General features: G+C 47.4%; 1 protein-coding gene and 1 pseudogene across 2 annotated transcripts in view; both read right to left on the bottom strand.

Annotated features, from left to right (window-relative positions):
- The window catches only part of LOC147007907 (tubulin alpha chain-like), a 188,392-nt pseudogene that overhangs the window by 61,147 nt on the left and 108,334 nt on the right, over nt 1–18,911 (bottom strand). The window lies entirely within an intron of this gene.
- Nucleotides 15,120–18,911, bottom strand: part of LOC147007911 (uncharacterized) — a 38,837-nt gene continuing 35,045 nt past the window's right edge. Inside the window, exons 4-7 of the mRNA XM_085866023.1 lie at nt 18,590–18,692; nt 17,995–18,161; nt 17,555–17,695; nt 15,120–17,210 (exon numbers count right to left, since the gene is read on the bottom strand). Of these exons, the coding sequence (XP_085722149.1) occupies nt 17,107–17,210; nt 17,555–17,695; nt 17,995–18,161; nt 18,590–18,692 (515 nt within the window). The 3' untranslated portion in view covers nt 15,120–17,106. The remainder of the gene's footprint in view (nt 17,211–17,554; nt 17,696–17,994; nt 18,162–18,589; nt 18,693–18,911) is intronic.

Here is an 18,911-nt window from a genome sequence, read left to right as displayed (position 1 = left end):
ACCTAAGTACTCACGCCGTCTAACTACCGGGGAAGCCACACCCTCGGCCGATTCTGTCCGAACCGAGTCGCATGTCCCGACTCGGGTCCGGCGTAACCGAGCTGGAGTTACCAGAGCCGCGCCGGTACCAATAATAACTTACGACCCAAGCGGCCTCACTATTTCTCAAGCCCGCACCGTGCTGGGTCAATGGTAGAAACCACAGGCAACGAACTGGAACATTTAACAGATATTTATTCACAATAGGGAGGGAGACAGAGCAGAGTTATCCGAATAAAAGAAATGCAATTTGCAATGAACACAGGCACTTAACAGTCTCTACTTACAGGACGGGCGCCACAAACACACCCAAAATAAATGGGGCCGGTTGGCCTTTATTTGACCCTTCAGCTCGAGAGGGAAGGCGAGCTGGGGGTAAGAGTTCGGTTGGGCACCTTTCCGCCTCGTGTGGTCTGGTCGAGACGAGCTGGTTCGGGGGGGACTCGAACCCACACCTTCGTCGCTGCACCAAGCACCAGGGACCGGGAATGACGCAACGGACGCCAGCCAGCACGAGAACGGACCAGACGAGACGAGCACTTGCGGGCAAGACGAGAATGCCAGCAGGCAAAGCGAGGGCAAACAAGGTGACGAGTCTTCTTCCTTCTGCCAGCCGGATCGCCCCCACTATTATTCATTCCTCACGTGAGGTGGGAAGGGTCCGTCCTGAGGTAACTCGCCTCCTCATTGGAGGTTGGCGTGTCGGGGCGTCTCGGTGGCCCACCCCCCGAAGAGGCTCTGTAGTTGTTTCAATTTTTGCATATGTACTGCCGAAGCGAGTACTGGTATTCTGGCTTCCCATTGGCTGGAGGAACCGCTCCATGCCCTTCTTCGGAGCGGAGCCTCGATCTGAGGCGATGAAGGCTCCGCCCACGCCTAGAGCCAAAAACACGTGGGCAATGGAGTCGGTGCGCGAAGGTTTGGTTGGGTGGCGGAACGAAACAGGTGGTATTGTTGTTGTTGCTGGATTTAAAAAAAACTAACGACAAAATAACTCGCAGCACATACACTTCATCACCCATTAAACATAGGGACGGGACCCTAACTATAAACACATACTTATCGAGTCAACTGAGCAACGGGGACCGCTGACTGTCTGTGTGCAAAAGGCTTCCAGATTCGGAACAATATCTCAGCCATCCTTTTGAGTTTGGGAGCTGAAATTTGGGCAGAATTCACACAAGTGCTTTGGCAGAAATGGTATTTTTATTTTTTGATCAATCGATTACCTGATGAATCACTTCATTGTTATTGATTTATTTATTACTTCTTTATTTCCTTTCTCATCTGGGCAATATCTCAGGCACATTTTGATTTAGGAAGCTGATAGATGGACATGACAGTGACCGATTGATTTTTTTTTTCCATAAACGGTATTTTTCATTTATTGATGAATCAATGAATTTATTAATGATTTAACTTTTCTATTAATTAATTATTTTTCAAAAAAGTTCGATTCAGATGAAACAGTGGTGGTTTCGGTATGCTATTAGCCAATTGATTCAGAAATTAATTATTTTCCGATTATTATTTATTTCCTTTAATTATGCAATTAATCAATCAATCAATCATTCAATCGTATGCCGCTCCCTCCCAATTCTGTCTCTCTGTGCTGCGCGGCAGCATCACCGGTTGCTGAAGGCACCCCAGCAATGTCGTGCGCTGGAGGATATGTTATTTATTTGGCATGGAGGCGGTGTACTTTGAATGTATCTCTACTTGTTCTTAAAATAATCATTCCCTTGATGATCATCTTCGGGGAAGTTCTACAATGTTGATGACACCGGACATACCTTTCCATTTAGCATGAAGGTCCACGTCCATTGTGCTTTGAGAGACCCCCACAAGCACTCTGTCACTGGAGCAACAACACCAAGACTTGGGTTATCTTTCATGCCGTTAAATGTGTTGAGGGAAACGGTACACGGATTGGTATGAAAAAGTGTACTTATTGAACATTATTTCTCATGTGGACATCACCGGGGATCAAAATGGCCCATTGTCATGCAGAAAAACGAGGTTTATTAGGAACGTCTTTGCCCACCTGAATAATTAATTTGTGTATTGTGAAATTAGAAAGTCAAAATCGATTTGCAGTCACACATGAGAAACGTTTCGATATGTGATAATTATCGGAGCAACGTGTTTGTTTGGAGCAAAATGTAACGGTTGTTGAAGTCTGTGGATGATCCTGGTGATAAAACCTGCAAAACTCTAAATACGGTTTATATTCGGAGATTGTCGGGCAAAGACTCGAATCGTTCATCGCATTTGAGGGCAAACTTGTTTGCTTTTATGATCGTGGTGTTTCACTGCTTTGATATCCTGCAGGAACGTTTTCCTTACACTTGGAATGATCCAGGTCCTGAACTTTTCTTGTAATAATTTTCTATATCCTGGGATTTCCTGTGATTTAGAATGACCCAGATACTTGGTTTTCCTTGGATTAAAAATGGTCCAGGTCTCGGGTTTTCCTTGGACTTGCAATTATGTTGATCCTGGGTTTTTCTGGAACTTGCAATGATACGGATCCTGAGCTTTTCCTGGAGTTGGAATCGTCCATATCCTGGACCTTTCTTGGATTCAAAATCATTCAGATCCTATAACTTTCTTGGAATTCACAATTATCCAGATTCCTGGTTTTTCCTCCACTTGAAATCACCCTGATTTCTGGGTGTCCAAGGTGATCCCGAAATGTATTTGCTGTTTTGTCTAATTCTCTTGTGTTTATATCTGTGACGTTGAGTTTCAGGAGGTTCTTCTTCTATGTTCTTTGCTCGGTGCTTTTACAGCTCATACAAGTACCAGAATCAATTGTAATATTGATGTTTTCCATATTTCCTAAAGTTCTTTCTTGAGGTCCTGGTATGTATTCATCTTTTCTGTCTCTTTCTTGGAATTTCCTGTACTTGGACCATGAAATATCCATGCGTTTTGTGCTCTTCTTTTGTTTGTCCACGATTATTACATCTGGTGTTCTTGGCCAATTTTTCTTGTCTGTGTAAATATTGAAGACATTCAGCAGTTTGCACTTGTTGTTCTCTGGAAGTGACTCTGGTTCATGTTGCCACCACTTTTCTGATCTGGTAAATTACATTGGGTACCCGGACCCCCATGACATATATGAATGCTGTTCCATCTATGTTGCTCATTGCACCAGTTCAAGGCATCCCATAGTTTGTGCTGTATCATTTCAAGGTATTCATGAAAGGGGTCCTCATTTATCTGTTGTTCATTTATTTAGGATACTGGAAACACCCGCTCCCTCGGGGAGCGGCCAGGAGGGTTGTGTTATTATCCTTATTCAAACGTGTAATTCAAAACACCTCACTTGGGGAAAGGATTACCGGACTGCACTGCACTGTAAATGGTGGGGACTTGTAATGCCCTCTCCCACCTGGAGGGGCACTATACAATACACATTTACATAGAGAATGTGTGTCCGCTCCACTCACTCCCGCTCCCCCTTCTCCCCCAAGACCACCGGAAAACATAAAAACACCCCTATGCACGAATTGGGGTCATTCTGATCCTACAGATCAAGTCTGGATGTAATCGGCCCAGAAATGTACGAGGAGTTGCGTGACAAACAAACACACACACACTGGTGATGAAGGTTGTGGTCAAGTTTCATCCAATAGTGTGTGTATTTTTGGAGATATGAGAGCAAATACCTATTTTGGGAGGGTAGAGTCAACACCCCCCCCCACTTTAAACCTCCTTAATGAGCACAGAATTTGATGTGGTCAATACACCTTCGTTGTATTGTAGTTGCTTCGTTGTCGACATGAGCTATATAAAGCTTGTGGCTAAGTTTCATCAAAATTGTGTGCTTGTTTCAAGCGACAACGACTGGTGTTAACGGACTGACTGACTCACTGATTCAATCACCGACAGATACTGTTCAATTGCATAAGCTTACTTGACTGGAGTCCAGGTGAGGTCACAATGGACGTTTACGTTGATAACGTGAACTGCAGAGATGAACCTGTAGAAAGCTTGAGGTGGGAAATGGACCCATATTTAAAGAAAGATAACCATCGGGCCATGCTGGACCAGCCCTGTAGGATGCTATTTTATGGGAAAGTGGATCTGCACATGGAGAAAGTGAAGTGCCCGACTGGACGTGTTAGACGCTTTTGGTGGGAAAAGCATCAGTACTGAGATAAACTCAACCACCTGGCCAGACCCGCAGGAGAGATTTTGGAGGAAATGGACCTACCTGTATGTAGATTCTGTGAACTGCTGAGCCAGCCATGTGGGACGCTTTCTGTGGGAAATGGTCCCGTATGTCGACAAAGCCAACTGCCGGGCCAAGTCACTTTACCCCCCACAACCCCTTTGCCTCCCAGTCCTCAGTAAAGCAATCTTTTTTCAACTCTTTCAATATACAGGTTTTATCGTGCAGATCTTTACAATAACTAGAGTTCATAGAAAACATTACCCCGAGCCATCTTGAGAAACGAGGACGTCGGCGGGGGTCGACGAGTAGCAAATTCGATTGGTCGTGACTGATGGGAAATGCTGTAATATTTCGTCCAAGTACTACTAAACGGGCGGATTTTGAAAATGCTAAAGGGCGATTTGGGTTCTGCAGTGTTCAAGACTTCAAGTACATCTATCTATAATTCCAGTGTGTATGTTACTGCTGTTTCTCGACAACCACTGGTCCGATCGAATTGAAACTTGCCAGATATATTGCTGGGGACCTGAGTATGTGCCTTTTCAAGGTTTGATATTAATCGGACAAGCGGTTCCCAAGTTATGGCCATTTATTTACCAAACCAATGACAAGACACGGTGCTGCGTAGGCGTGGCCGATGGGGAAAGGGCGCCATTTAGTTACCGTGGCGTCGGAGTGTCAATGGTCAATGGCAGCGAATGTCATGGCAAGCAAAGACAGGGAGGTAAACTTGATTTTAATTTGGATTTTAATTAACTCTGTGTGTGTAAGTATCACAGCAGTTGTGACTTCAATTCAAGCGACAATTCGTGGAATGATGTGAACATTCCGTACGGGCACACACAACTTCCATATAGTGATGACTTACTGTATTCTAATGATTTCTCGATTTCTTATGCGCAGTTATTGATAAACACAATGCCCCAATTCAGTCGTCGTTTACAAGAGCGAAGGAACGGCCTGTATGGTTGTATGAAAGTTTTTTTTCTGGTTGGGGGGGGGGGGGTTTGCACGTACGGCCACGCACAGAGAGCGAAGTAACGGCCTGTGTGGTTGTTGTTTCTGGCAAGCGGTTTGAAAGTTTTTTTATTTTTATTTTTTTGCTTTTTTTGCACGTTGGCCACACACGTACGGGCACGTACTAGTAATTAAAATAACGATTTGAAAGGTTGTAGAAAAAGATTCCAGAAGTTTCCCGCCGTTGACATTCTTTCACACCACCTTATTTAACACATTCCGTCAGTTATTCATGCTTGTTGTTTGTGTCCTTTATAACATCGTTAAAAAAACAGTAAGTTTCTCGTTTGGAATTATTTAAAATTTGTTGAACTGCCGGACAAGCAGGCAGAGTTAAAAAAAATATTCATCTCACTCCTGTCTCTGCGTATGTGCAATCGGGTCAAATTTCGAGCCGAAGTCTGGTGGAACTACTGCACAATTTGTTTTCACATTTGTGTTCAAAATGCAACATTCGATTGAAGTCACAACCTGTTCGTCGATGATGCCTGGTGTTGGTTTTTAATGGTTAGGATGGTGAGCTTGGGATCTCAGGATCCTGAGTTAAAATCTCACTCAGCAGTTGAATTAACACCAGGTGGGGTTGACTCTGCCTGTCATCCTGTCTGAGGTCGGCAAAATGAGTGCCAGCATGCTGGGTATCCTGCGTCGGAGTACCGACCCGTCAAGGATTGTGCCAAACAGCCAAGGAGACTGCTTAGGCAGCAGCAACGCTCTGCACAGAGTTTGGTCCCACTGGATGGATGGATGGATGGGATGTCCGTCGATCATAAACTGACGTTTGTACGCAGGACGGACGGACGGACGGACAAACGCGAACCAATTGCAAGGTTAACCCTGCTTTTGGCTTGCCGTGTGCGGGGTAATCATATAATCAGTCATGTGATGGACTGTCTGCAGGCAGGTACAACACCTGATTCATTGTTGTGAGTGCTGCACAATAAAACCTGCGTATTAAGAGTTTAAGAACGAAGGCTTTGCTGGGGAGGGGTGAAGGGACTTTCGGACCACCCTGTAGGAGGTTTTGTACAGGAAATTAATAATTCGTACATGGCCGAAGGGGACCGCCGTGCAGGCCCCGTGCATGCCAGATGTTCGGGGCGTGCATCCCTCCTCCGGGCGCCTCGACATCTGCAGGTCCTTGGACACAGCGGTGGTTTCTCATCACCGTTGCCCGGGCGACGCCGATGCACCGCTCGTCCTTCCGTCACCATTTACCGACTGTCTGCCGCGGGGTAAAAATCGAGAGGTTCAGCCAAACACCATCATGGGTTTTCTCTGGGACACGTGACCTGCAGAGCGAAGCGCGGGTGTTGTTGTTGTGGATGAATGGAGGTCCACGTCCAGCAACCTCTGTTCAACCAATCTGAGATCGCACAACGTCGTTTGTGGGCAGTGAACGCGTGGCGGTCGCGACTCGCACCTGCGACGGAGAACGTGACGACAGAAGGGAGTCCAGGGAGTGTGGACTCGGGTTTGGGGGGCGAGGTGTGCGTGACGTGGTGAGTGGGTGGAGCATCCCTCGGTGTGAGCGCGGAGTCGCGGGTCCTCCGGACTTCACGGACCTGGACCCGGCGCGTCCTCTCTCTCTCGGGATGTTCGCTCTGCTCGTCGTCCCGGCGTGCTCGCTGCCCGGAGCTCACTTCGGCTCGTCTCGGCTACAATCATCCGGTGAGTGTTCGTGTGTGTTTTGTCCGTTTCGGTGCACACTCCGCACGATCTGCGGAACTCGCAAGGAAAACTTTCCTCGGAGCGGATGTTTCACCTTCACCGTGTTCGCAACGGTCTCTCGTCCGGAGGGAGGTTCGTGTGTCCGTGTCCGGAGGGAGGTTCGTGTGTCTGTGTCCGGAGGGAGGTTCGTGTGTCCGTGTCCGGAGGGAGGTTCGTGTGTCTGTGTCCGGAGGGAGGTTCGTGTGTCCGTGTCTGGAGGGAGGTTCGTGTGTCCACGTCCGGAGGTAGGTTCGTGTGTCCGCGTCCGGAGGGAGGTTCGTGTGTCCGTGTCCGGAGGGAGGTTCGTGTGTCCGCGTCCAGAGGGAGGTTCGTGTGTCCGTGTCCGGAGGGAGGTTCGTGTGTCCGCGTCCGGAGGGAGGTTCGTGTGTCCGTGTCCGGAGGGAGGTTCGTGTGTCCACGTCCGGCCACCTGTAAATTAGGAAGTCTGTTCGAACCTTCACGTACTAATTCATACCCGCCTTGGTTATTACGTGCGCTTCTTAATACACTGGGTTCACACATTCACACATGTTCGTAACATACCAGGTTCTTTTATGCATGTACATTCGAAACATACCGGATCCCTTCGTGCACTCACACACGCACATTCATAACATACCGGGTTCCCGCATGCACTCACACACACACACATTCATAACATACCGGGTTCCTTACCTGCACTCACACACACACATTCATAACATACCGGGTTCCTTACCTGCACTCACACACGCACATTCATAACATACCGGGTTCCTTACCTGCACTCACACACGCACATTCATAACATACCGGGTTCCTTACCTGCACTCATACACGCACATTCATAACATACCGGGTTCCTTACCTGCACTCACTCACACACACATTCATAACATACCGGGTTCCTTACCTGCACTCACACACGCACATTCATAACATACCGGGTTCATTACCTGCACTCACACACACACACACACACACACACACACACACACACACACACACACACACACACACACACACATTCATAACATACCGGGTTCCCACCTGCACTCACACACGCACATTCATAACATACCGGGTTCCTTACCTGCACTCACACACACACACATTCATAACATACCGGGTTCCTTACCTGCACTCACACACGCACATTCATAACATACCGGGTTCCTTACCTGCACTCACACACACATTCATAACATACCGGGTTCCTTACCTGCACTCACACACACACATTCATAACATACCGGGTTCCTGACCTGCACTCACACACGCACATTCATAACATACCGGGTTCATTACCTGCACTCACACACGCACATTCATAACATACCGGGTTCATTACCTGCACTCACACACACACATTCATACATACCGGGTTCCCACCTGCACTCACACACGCATCTTCATAACATACCGGGTTCCTTACCTGCACTCACACACACACACATTCATAACATACCGGGTTCCTTACCTGTACTCACACACACACACACACACACACACACACACACACACACACACACACACACACACACACACACACACACACACACACACACACACACACACACATTCATAACATACCGGGTTCCTTACCTGCACTCACACACACATTCATAACATACCGGGTTCCTGACCTGCACTCACACACGCACATTCATAACATACCGGGTTCATTACCTGCACTCACACACACACACACACATTCATAACATACCGGGTTCCTTGCCTGCACTCACACACGCACACATTCATAACAAACCGGGTTCCCACCTGCACTCACACACGCACATTCATAACATCTTGGATTCCCGCATGCACTCACACACACACACACATTCATAACATACCGGGTTCCCACCTCCACTCACACACGCACATTCATAACATACCGGATTCCCGCATGCACTCACACACATTCATAACATACCGGGTTCCCACCTGCACTCACAACACGCACATTCATAACATACCGGGTTCCTTACCTGCACTCACACACACACATTCATAACATACCGGGTTCCCACCTGCACTCACACACGCATCTTCATAACATACCGGTTTCCTTACCTGCACTCACACACGCACTTTCATAACATACCGGGTTCCTTACCTGCACACTCACACACACACACACACATTCATAACATACCGGGTTCCTTACCTGCACTCACACACACACATTCATAACATACCGGGTTCCTGACCTGCACTCACACACATTCATAACATACCGGGTTCATTACCTGCACTCACACACACACACACATTCATAACATACCGGGTTCCTTGCCTGCACTCACACACGCACACATTCATAACAAACCGGGTTCCCACCTGCACTCACACACGCACATTCATAACATCTCGGATTCCCGCATGCACTCACACACACACATTCATAACATACCGGGTTCCCACCTGCACTCACACACGCACATTCATAACATACCGGATTCCCGCATGCACTCACACACACATTCATAACATACCGGGTTCCCACCTGCACTCACAACATGCACATTCATAACATACCGGGTTCCCACCTGCACTCACACACGCACATTCATAACATACCGGATTCCCGCATGCACTCACACACACACACATTCATAACATACCTGGTTCCCACGTGCACTCACACACGCATCTACATAACATACCGGGTTTCTTACCTGCACTCACACACGCACATTCATAACATACCGGGTTCCTTACCTGCACTTACACACGCACATTCATAACATACCGGGTTCCTACCTGCACTCACACACACACACACACATCTTCATAACATACCGGGTTCCTTACCTGCACTCACACACGCACATTCATAACATACCGGTTTCTTTACCTGCTCTCATGCATGTTCATAACATACCGGTTTCTTTATCTGCTCTCATGCATGTTCATAACATACCGGTTTCTTTACCTGCCCTCATGCATGTTCAAAACATACCAGTTTCCTACCTGCACTCATGCATGTTCATAACATACCGGGTTTCTTCCTGCGTGCTCCTCGTTGTTCCGAGGGACTCTCTGCAACAGGCACCGAGAGTGTGTCCTTTCCATCTCTCTGCTTCCGACCTCATTGGCTTTGGGAACGATGGGAACAACGTTTTGGAACTCTGCATGGAGATTCATGTTTGTGTGTTCAAAACCCTCCATTCATGTATGTACATGTGTTTGTAACCCTGCACGTCTTGGTTCATCTATTCCTAACCCTCCACGTTTTCGTACATGCATTTGTAACCCTGCACGTCCATGTACATGTGTTTGTAACCCTGCATGTCTATGTACATGCTTTTGTAACCCTGAATGTCTCTGTATGTCTGTGCCTTTATCACTTCGTGTACATTTATTTATGTCCGTCCGTGTGTTTATAACTGTGCACAGCTATGTACATCCGTCCGTTTGTCATTCTGAACTGACCTGTACATCTGTGCATTTATAACCCTGCATTATGCAACATTACAGACCCTTTTACAGACTAACATTACAGACTCTTGAGCGACACCTTCTCAGGTTGGTTCAAAATGAGCAGCACCACTCGATGCTCACTCACAGCACCCTCTGCTCGTTCGGCCAACATCCCTCAACAACGGCACGTTCCTCCATTCCGTTTTCCCTACCCACTCGCATTCGTTTGCTCAAATCGGTTTGGTGAATCATTCAGTTGACACGCAGCTCAATCTGGCTCACTCATCGCACTCTTTCACTCTGTATTTCACTCTTTCTTTATCCATCTCTCCAAGGAGAAGTGATTTTTTGCAGAATTTTCCCTGTAAGGCTCACTTGGCCGCACCTGGATGGGTTTGAGGGTTATGGAGCAGCAGCTGAAAACTGACTCCGATTCAGCTTCCTCCTGATGACTCCATCTTTTTGGTTCGCGGGTACCAGCAGTGACCACTATTTTCGTTGTGTCTGTGTGTCTGTCTGTTGGGTGGTCGCAAGACTTCCGTTATTCTCAGGTTTTTCCGTCTGTCTGTATGATTGTATGTAATGGACGGCTCTGGAGGCCAGAGGAGTCAACCGATTTTGATGAAACTTGACAGGTTGTATGCTTTTGAGCACCGTTGCTATGGACACCACCGTTGCTGAGCAACGGGACTTTGAAATATTTGAAAAAAAATCCGAAAAATATTTCTATATATATATTTTTTTCGAAAATCAAAAATTGGCTTCCTCGCTTTTATGCGCACTATAATCAACCTCTTTGTCAAAAATTTTCAGCCCGATCCGTCAAAAACTGTATGACTAGTATGCAATTATGTAGCGACCACCCATCGCCGCCTACCGGCTTGTCTGTCTGTCTGTGACTCACAGAGCATAGATAGCTCTGTGACGTTTGATGCGATCTTGATGAAACTTGGACACAAGCTCGATATCGTGGTCCACTTGTGTCTTTTTGTATGAGGGGCGTCCCACGCCCCTTGTGGGCAGATCCACGCCAACTTGAAATTTTTATTTATTTTTTTTCTCGATTTTTTATTCCTCGGAATTTCATTTGCTCGAAATTGTACGTAATGTCCATAAGTACAACATATTAAAAAAATCCGATTTGTTTTGGTCAATTTTGACGGAAGAGATAGGTTTTTACGGTAGGGCTTCCTCAAATGCTTCCACTAACTCAATTTGTTAGGGTTAGTGGCATTGTTTAATAATGGCCCGACCCATCGTCGCCTCCCGGCTAGTCTTCCTCTTAGTCCATGACAGCAAAAACTAATTCCGGAAATGGAAAGAATTCCACTGAAAAGAGGAGACCTCGAATTGTGAATGATTTATCAACAATGCAGCCTGGTGTTGGCTTGGTGGTTGGGGTGGTGGCTTGGTGGTTGGGGTGGTGGCTTGTGATCCGAGGGTCCTGAGCTCAAGCCCCGTTGGCCGCTGAGTTAATTCACCAGGAGGTTAACTTTGTCAGGTCAGGTTCGATCTGTGACCTGCTACAGGTACCATGTAAACCTGTACGAACCTGTTCCATGGTCGGGTTGTCGGCGACTAAACCGTCTCCCCCACCAGGTTTTCTGGTGAGGAGGGTGTTTGGATATGGACACCCAGCAGGATTAAAAACAAAACCTGTCAAAGGGCGGAGGAGCTCCTTGTGAGCCAAAGGCCATCCATATCTAGTGCCCAACTGTGTCTGCGGATGTCCTCCTGCAGTTGGGTTACTTCTTATTAGGAGGTTGGTGGCAGGATTTGCACTCCGGCCACCGTAAAACCCTTCATTCCGCAAAACACAAAAACGCAAAAAAATCTGAAAACCCACTCCGTGGGAGTACGTCCTGTCCAGCTTCCCTTCGCAGGGCAGGTCACCGGATGACAGGATTGGGGCAAAGCCTTCGGGACCCCCAATCTTTGATGATAGGAGGGAAACCACGGGGTAACATCCCTGGGTCAGATTGCAGGAGAGTGTGTCGGAGTGGTGCTGAGGTGTCGTCCACCAGACGGCGGTCTCCTTGGGTTAACCTGAGGCGGTCCCTTCGGGTGGGTGCCTGGAATGTCCTATCCCTAAGAGAGGATGATCACCTGTCTCTGTTATCATCTGAGCTCAAACGTTGGGACATCGGGATTGCAGCTCTCTCTGAGGTTCGGAGACCGGATTGCGGCGAGATAATGGTGGGTGGTTACACCTTCTATTGGTCTGGTCGCTCTGATGGTTACCATACCCAAGGAGTTGCTGCAGCTGTGTCCAATAAGCTGACCCCAATGATAATTGAGGTAACACCGGTCAACGAGCGTATTATGAGATTAAGGATTCGTCACTCCTTCGGTGTCATTTCCCTGGTCTCTGTTTACGCTCCGACTGAGGCGAGTGATCTCACCGTGAAGGACGCATTCTACGCCACACTCGAGTCTGTGGTTGATCAGTGCCCCAGACGAGATACACTTCTAGTCTTGGGGGATTTCAATGCATCGACTGGAACTGATAGGGATGGTTATGAGACGTGTGTTGGTCCCCATGGGTCAGGAACTATGAACCAGAATAGCACTAAGTTCCTTGACTTTGCAAGAAGTCATGGACTTAGGGTGGCTGGTTCATGGTTTCAGCGCCCACAAGCTCATCGCTGGACTTGGTATTCCAACGCTGGCGGTGTGGCAAAGGAGATTGACCATGTCCTCATTGACGGTCGCTGGAGGATGATCCAGAACTGCAGGGTCTACCGGAGTGCTCAGTTCCTCAATACTGACCACCGGCTTGTTGTAGCAACTGTAAAGCTGCACCTTAAATCCTGGAGAATGGTACCATCCCAGCCTAGGCTGGATGTTGCCAAGCTCAGGGATGAGAGAGTAGCTGAGGAGTTTGCGAACAGGCTGAGTGGACACTTGGGGGGTCTGGGTGCTTTGGGGGGTCCTGAAGAGTTGTGGAGTGCCTTCAAGACCACCGTCCTTGATGTTGCCGGTGGATGTCTTGGAGCTCACCGCAGGGCAAAGAAGAATTTTGTCTCTCAAGGGACACTGGATACCATTGACCAGAGTCGCAGGGCCAGGCTGAATGGCAGAGCTGAGCTGTTCAGGGAGCTGAGGCGTAAAACTGTACGTGCACTGAGGGTGGACAAGGAGGCCTATGTGCGAGGAATCTGTGAGGGGGTAGAGCATCACCTGTGGACAGGTGATTCTCGTCCCGCTTACAGGGGAATTCGCGCATTACGTTCATCCAAGCCCATCCCTCGGAGCACTGCAGTTCGAGCAGAGAGTGGTAGGCTCTTGACAGAGGAGTCTGAAGTGAAGGCCCGCTGGGTCGGTTACTTTGAGCGGTTGTACCAGGCTGTCCCCCAGCTGTCGAGTTGGACGTCAAGGGTGTTACAATCCCTGTTGCTGACCCTCAAATCAACTGTGGTCCACCTACGCTTGTGGAAACACAGGCTGCGGTGAACCAGTTGAAACGGGGCAAAGCTCCAGGGATCTGTGGCATCCATGCTGAACTTGTCAAGGCTGGTGGAAATGCTGCACTCGTGTCGTTGCATGCAGTTTTGTGCTCTGCCTGGAACACAGGCATCATCCCAACTGACTGGAAGAGGGGCCTTGTTGTCCCTCTCTGGAAAGGGAAGGGTGATCGCCAAGACTGCAACAACTACTGGGGGGGGCTGCTCTCAGTGGCCGGCAAGGTCTTTGCTCGGATAATTCTTGATAGGGTTCGCCACCATCTGCTTGAGCTCCAGCGTCCAGAACAGTCAGGCTTTACACCAAAGAGGTCAACGATTGACCGTATCCTTGCACTTCGTGTCCTCACCGAACGCAGACGAGAGTTTCGGCAGGGGCTGCTTGCAGCCTATGTTGATCTCTGTAAAGCGTTCGATTCAGTGAATCGGGATGTCCTCTGGAGGATTCTTGGTCTTCGTGGGGTGCCACCAAAACTGATCGATCTGATGTCTGAACTCTACTCTGGTACTGAGAGTGCTGTGAAGTGTGGTGGTACCATCTCTGACTTATTTCCAGTTGTTACTGGAGTTCGTCAGGGATGTGTACTTGCCCCCACACTTTTCAGCACTTGTATGGACTGGATTTTCGGGAGGATGTCGCAAAGATCAAGCTGCGGTGCATCGTTTGGGAATGTCAAGATCTCGGACCTTGATTTTGCAGATGATGCAGTCATCTTTGCGGAGACTTTAGACATACTCTTGGGGGCCCTCGAGGTGCTGAATGAGGAGTCGGAGCCACTGGGATTATGGGTTTCTTGGGTCAAAACTAAGATCCAGGCTTTCAATGACATCTTAGATGCTGCTGTCCTGTCTGTGTCTGTTTGTGGTGAGGATGTTGAGGTCGTGGAGAGATTCACTTGCCTTGGCAGTGATATTCATGTCTCTGCTGGCTGTGAGTCAGAGGTCAATAGACGTCTGAGTCGGGCCTGGGGAGTCATGGATTCACTGGATCATGGGGTGTGGCACTGCCGGTACCTGTGCTGGAGGACGAAAGTCCGAGTCTTCATGTCCTTGGTGCTTCTCGTCTTGCTTTATAGATGCGAGACTTGGACTCTGACCAAGGATCTGAGACTGAGACTTAATTCCTTTGGTACCAGGTCTCTTCGGAGAATCCTTGGCTATCGCTGGTCAGATTTTGTGTCCAACGAGCGGTTGGTGAGAGAGACTCGGATGAGATTTGTTACCTGCATGCTCCGTGAGCGTCAGTTGCGGCTGTATGGACATGTGGTTCGTTTTCCTGACGCTGATCCTGCTCACCAGATTCTCTCAGCGGGGGAGTCTCGTGATTGGAGGAGGCCAGTGGGCCGACCACGTGCCTCGTGGTTGCAGCAGGTTGACCATCATCTCAAGGAGATGGGGATGGGTCTGGCGTCTGCCTGGGGGAAGGCCAGACGGAGGCCCCTGGAGTACCGGCGGAAAGTGGAGGCAGCGACGCGCTGTTCTGGCACATGCTCCAATACCTGACCTGACCCCCCTCCCTTTCCCCTATTTCTCGCCCCCCCTTAATTCATCTCTGTGTGTGTCTGTCTGTTTGTGTGTTTGTCTGCGTGTGCAATCTCTGTGTGTGTCCAGCAATGTCTGTATGTGTGTCTGTCTGTCTCTATGTTTGTCTGTGACCGCCGTTTCTCGACAACCACTGGTTGAAACTTGATCTGATTGAAACTTGCCAGCTATATTGCTGGGGACCTGAGGATGTGCCTTTGCAAGGTTTGATGTTAATTGGACAGGCGGTTCCCAAGTTACGGCCATTTATTTTTCAACCAATGACAGGACACGGTGCTATGACATCACCATTGACGTCACAATTAATGTTTGTTTGTTTGTTTTTTTGCACGTACGGACATGTGAGAGCGAAGGAACAGCCCGTATGGTTCTTGTTTCTGGCACGCGGTTTGAAAATTTTGTTTTTTTTTGTACGTTTGGCCACGCACTTCCGGGCACGCACCTTCCTTCCCGCCCCTATGGGCCCGTACTCGTATCTATAATTCCAGCAATCTCTGTGTGTCTGTCTGTGTGTTTGTATGCGACCGCCGTTTCTCGATGACCGCCGGTCCGATCTGATTGAAACTTGCCAGGAATATTGATAATTATACAAGATTGAAACTTGCCGTACGTGCAAAAAAACAACAACAACAACTTTTGAGAATATCGTCACAGAATCACTCCCGTTTCTCCGATTATCACTGGTGCAACGTCGGCGCTCTTCAAATTCCAGGTTCTCTTGACTTCCTTTTTCAGATCCTGGTATCACATTTGGTTCATGCTTCAAGAGTTTTCTGACACTGGGATATTGACGTTTTCGCACATGTGTCGGTGGATTGCTCTGAATCCCTTTTTATACCTTTGTGTGTACAACTGTTCTGACATGAGGTTTTCACATCCCGAGAGAAGGTGATGGTGTTTTCTGTTTCTACCTTGCAGAACCTGCACCTCTCCTTATTGACTCCACCCTGCCATCTTCTTTCAGGCAATGGTCAAGTGTCTTTGGTGTTGGGTATTTATTATGACTCGTTCTCCATCCCAGTTAACATTACGTCTTCTCAGCCACTGCAAAGTGCCTTCTTTGTCTCTTCCCTACTCTTTTCAGATCTCTTTACAATCTTCCTGCTCTTTTGTCGTTCTCCCAATTGTCGGCGTATATTTGTTGATGTATCTTTTTGTATTTTTAATTTCTCTTCTTTGCAATCAATGGTGCTGGATTCACTCTTATTTCCACCCCATGTGTGGCATCTTCTATTGGCACCTGTTCCTGGAAATTCTTTGCTTTGATGTATTGTTCGATGGACGAGTAAACTCCTTGTTGCACACAGAACACTTGGAAGGTTTCTCTCCGGTGTGCAATATCTGGTGCTCATGTAAGTGTGATGACTGATTAAATGCCTTGTTGCAAACGGAACACTTGTCGGTTTTCTTCCCCGAATGTATTTTTTGATGACGATATAAATTTGATGAAGAAAAAAAAAAAAGTCTTCCTGCATTGTGAACACTTGTGGGTTTTCTCACCTGTGTGCAACCTTTGATGTGTCAACAGATTATGATGAAGAAGCAAATCCCTTATTACACACAGTGCACCTGTGTGATGTCTCACCCGTGCGTATGTTTAGACATCCTTTTGAACATGATGAGGAGGTGAAGTCTTTGTTGGGAACAGAAAACTTGTTTGCCTTGTCAGTTCTTTGGCTCTCCTCTTCCAAGACATTGATACACCTGTCGCAGTTGTTGTTGTTTGTAAACACACCCCTAAATTTCTCAACATCCTGACAAAAAGTCTCTGTTAGGTGATGATTGAAAGAAACTTCTCTGTCCACCGAACGAGGAACAGTTGACGCGTGAAGGCGTTTCCCATTTTATCTCTGCAAAGAGAAAATTGAGCAGAAACATCAATAAATCACTTTTAGAACTTGAAGAACAGCACTCACGGAGGGCATAGTGTCGCCTCGCACCATCAGTCTGAACAGGATCACCGTCTACCAATCCGTTAACTGAGCACACCACTATGACAGCCCACTGGCATTACAGCTCTCCACGTAATCTCTCTTAGAACTCGATCTCCCGCTCCGGCTCGTTTTTATCTCCATCTATCTCCCGAGGTCCCGCTTCACTCCTTACTTTCTTTCCCCTGATAAATACCGGACAAACTATAAACTGTCATGCTGGTGATTCACAGGGCAGGTGTTGGTTCAATCAATGAACGTACCTTCACCTGTAGGTAGAGGGAAGTCGCTTGTCTCATCTTCCAGTGTTTGCTCGGGCAGGTCAAACATCCCAATGTCGTCTTCAAAAGGAGTAGGCCATGGTGTGCCGGTGCAGGAGTCCCACAAAGAGAGTAAATGTTCACCTGATTTGGTGTAAACGAGAGTAAAGAGGAATCGAATGATGACGTCATGAGGTATAACAAGGTATCGTCGATGTCCAAGTGGGAGGATAACAAGGATGGGATTCACATTAACAATTAATTACCAACTTGATGGGGATTTGTACCTTGGGGGGAATAACAAGGACCGGGTATACTGTTGTTATATTCACTCTGTAGAGTTATATTATTATTATTATGAATTATAAAAAATAAAACTATAACATGAGGAATGAGTTTGTGATTCAATCTGAAACATAAACAATCGGAGTGACATCACGTACCGGGTCCGGACTCCTGATCCTCGGGTGAACCGACCATGGACCCGCGGGATGAGGGAGAACCTCCCGGACCGAGCGCGTTTCCTCCATCGGAGCCGCTCATGAATCCCGGGACGTTCTCTTTGTAATCTTCACCGGAGAGTTCTCGGGTCATCGTGCACCGTCTGGTACTGTAAGTACAGTGTGGTAAAGGAAGGTACCATGTGGTGCACGAGGTGTAACCACGTGATCACGAACATTGTCGAGTCACCGTTTCTCCACGGTAGATTCGCCACCAGTCAATCACGTGACGAACAAAAACAGACAAGGAAACAAAAAAGTTCTGGGGGGTATCCCACGTTTCCCGTTGCTGTTCTCATCCTGTTGGTATTTTGAAGAAATCGATTTTTAATTTATTTTTATTTTTGGGTGGCAGGCTTAAAACACTTCCCGACATCTACCAATTAATGGGGTTCGGGATCATTTAATGTTACTTTTGACAAAGCTCCCAAAGCTTAGGAATTTAAGAGCGATTAAAAAAAAAATCCCTGAAAAGTCAAACTTTGTTTTTCAAAAATTTTAAACAATTATTTCCCCTAAAACACTCCCTGGCACTCACTGATGATGTTCTGAAAGTTTGACGAAGATCCGTTCGGCCATTTCTTCGAAAAATGTCGTCAGACAGCCGGACGAACGTCTCTCTTCCAGTCCAGTAAATGAACCTGCACACGTCACAGTCACATGTAAATGAACCCACACACGTGACAGTCATGTAAATGAACCCACACACGTCACAGTCACATGTAAATGAACCCACACACATCATCACCAAGTGTAAATGAATCCAATTTTTCTTTCAAATCTACGAGGATCTATATATATATATATATATATATATATATATATATATATATATATATATATATATATATATATATATA

The sequence above is a fragment of the Eptatretus burgeri genome, chromosome 23 (genome assembly GCF_056783735.1).
Source record: "Eptatretus burgeri isolate ZD-2024b chromosome 23, Ebu_testis_v1, whole genome shotgun sequence".
Taxonomy (NCBI): Eukaryota; Metazoa; Chordata; class Myxini; order Myxiniformes; family Myxinidae; genus Eptatretus; species Eptatretus burgeri.
Note: the sequence above shows the minus strand (reverse complement) of the source record. Positions and strands in the feature narration are given on the sequence as shown.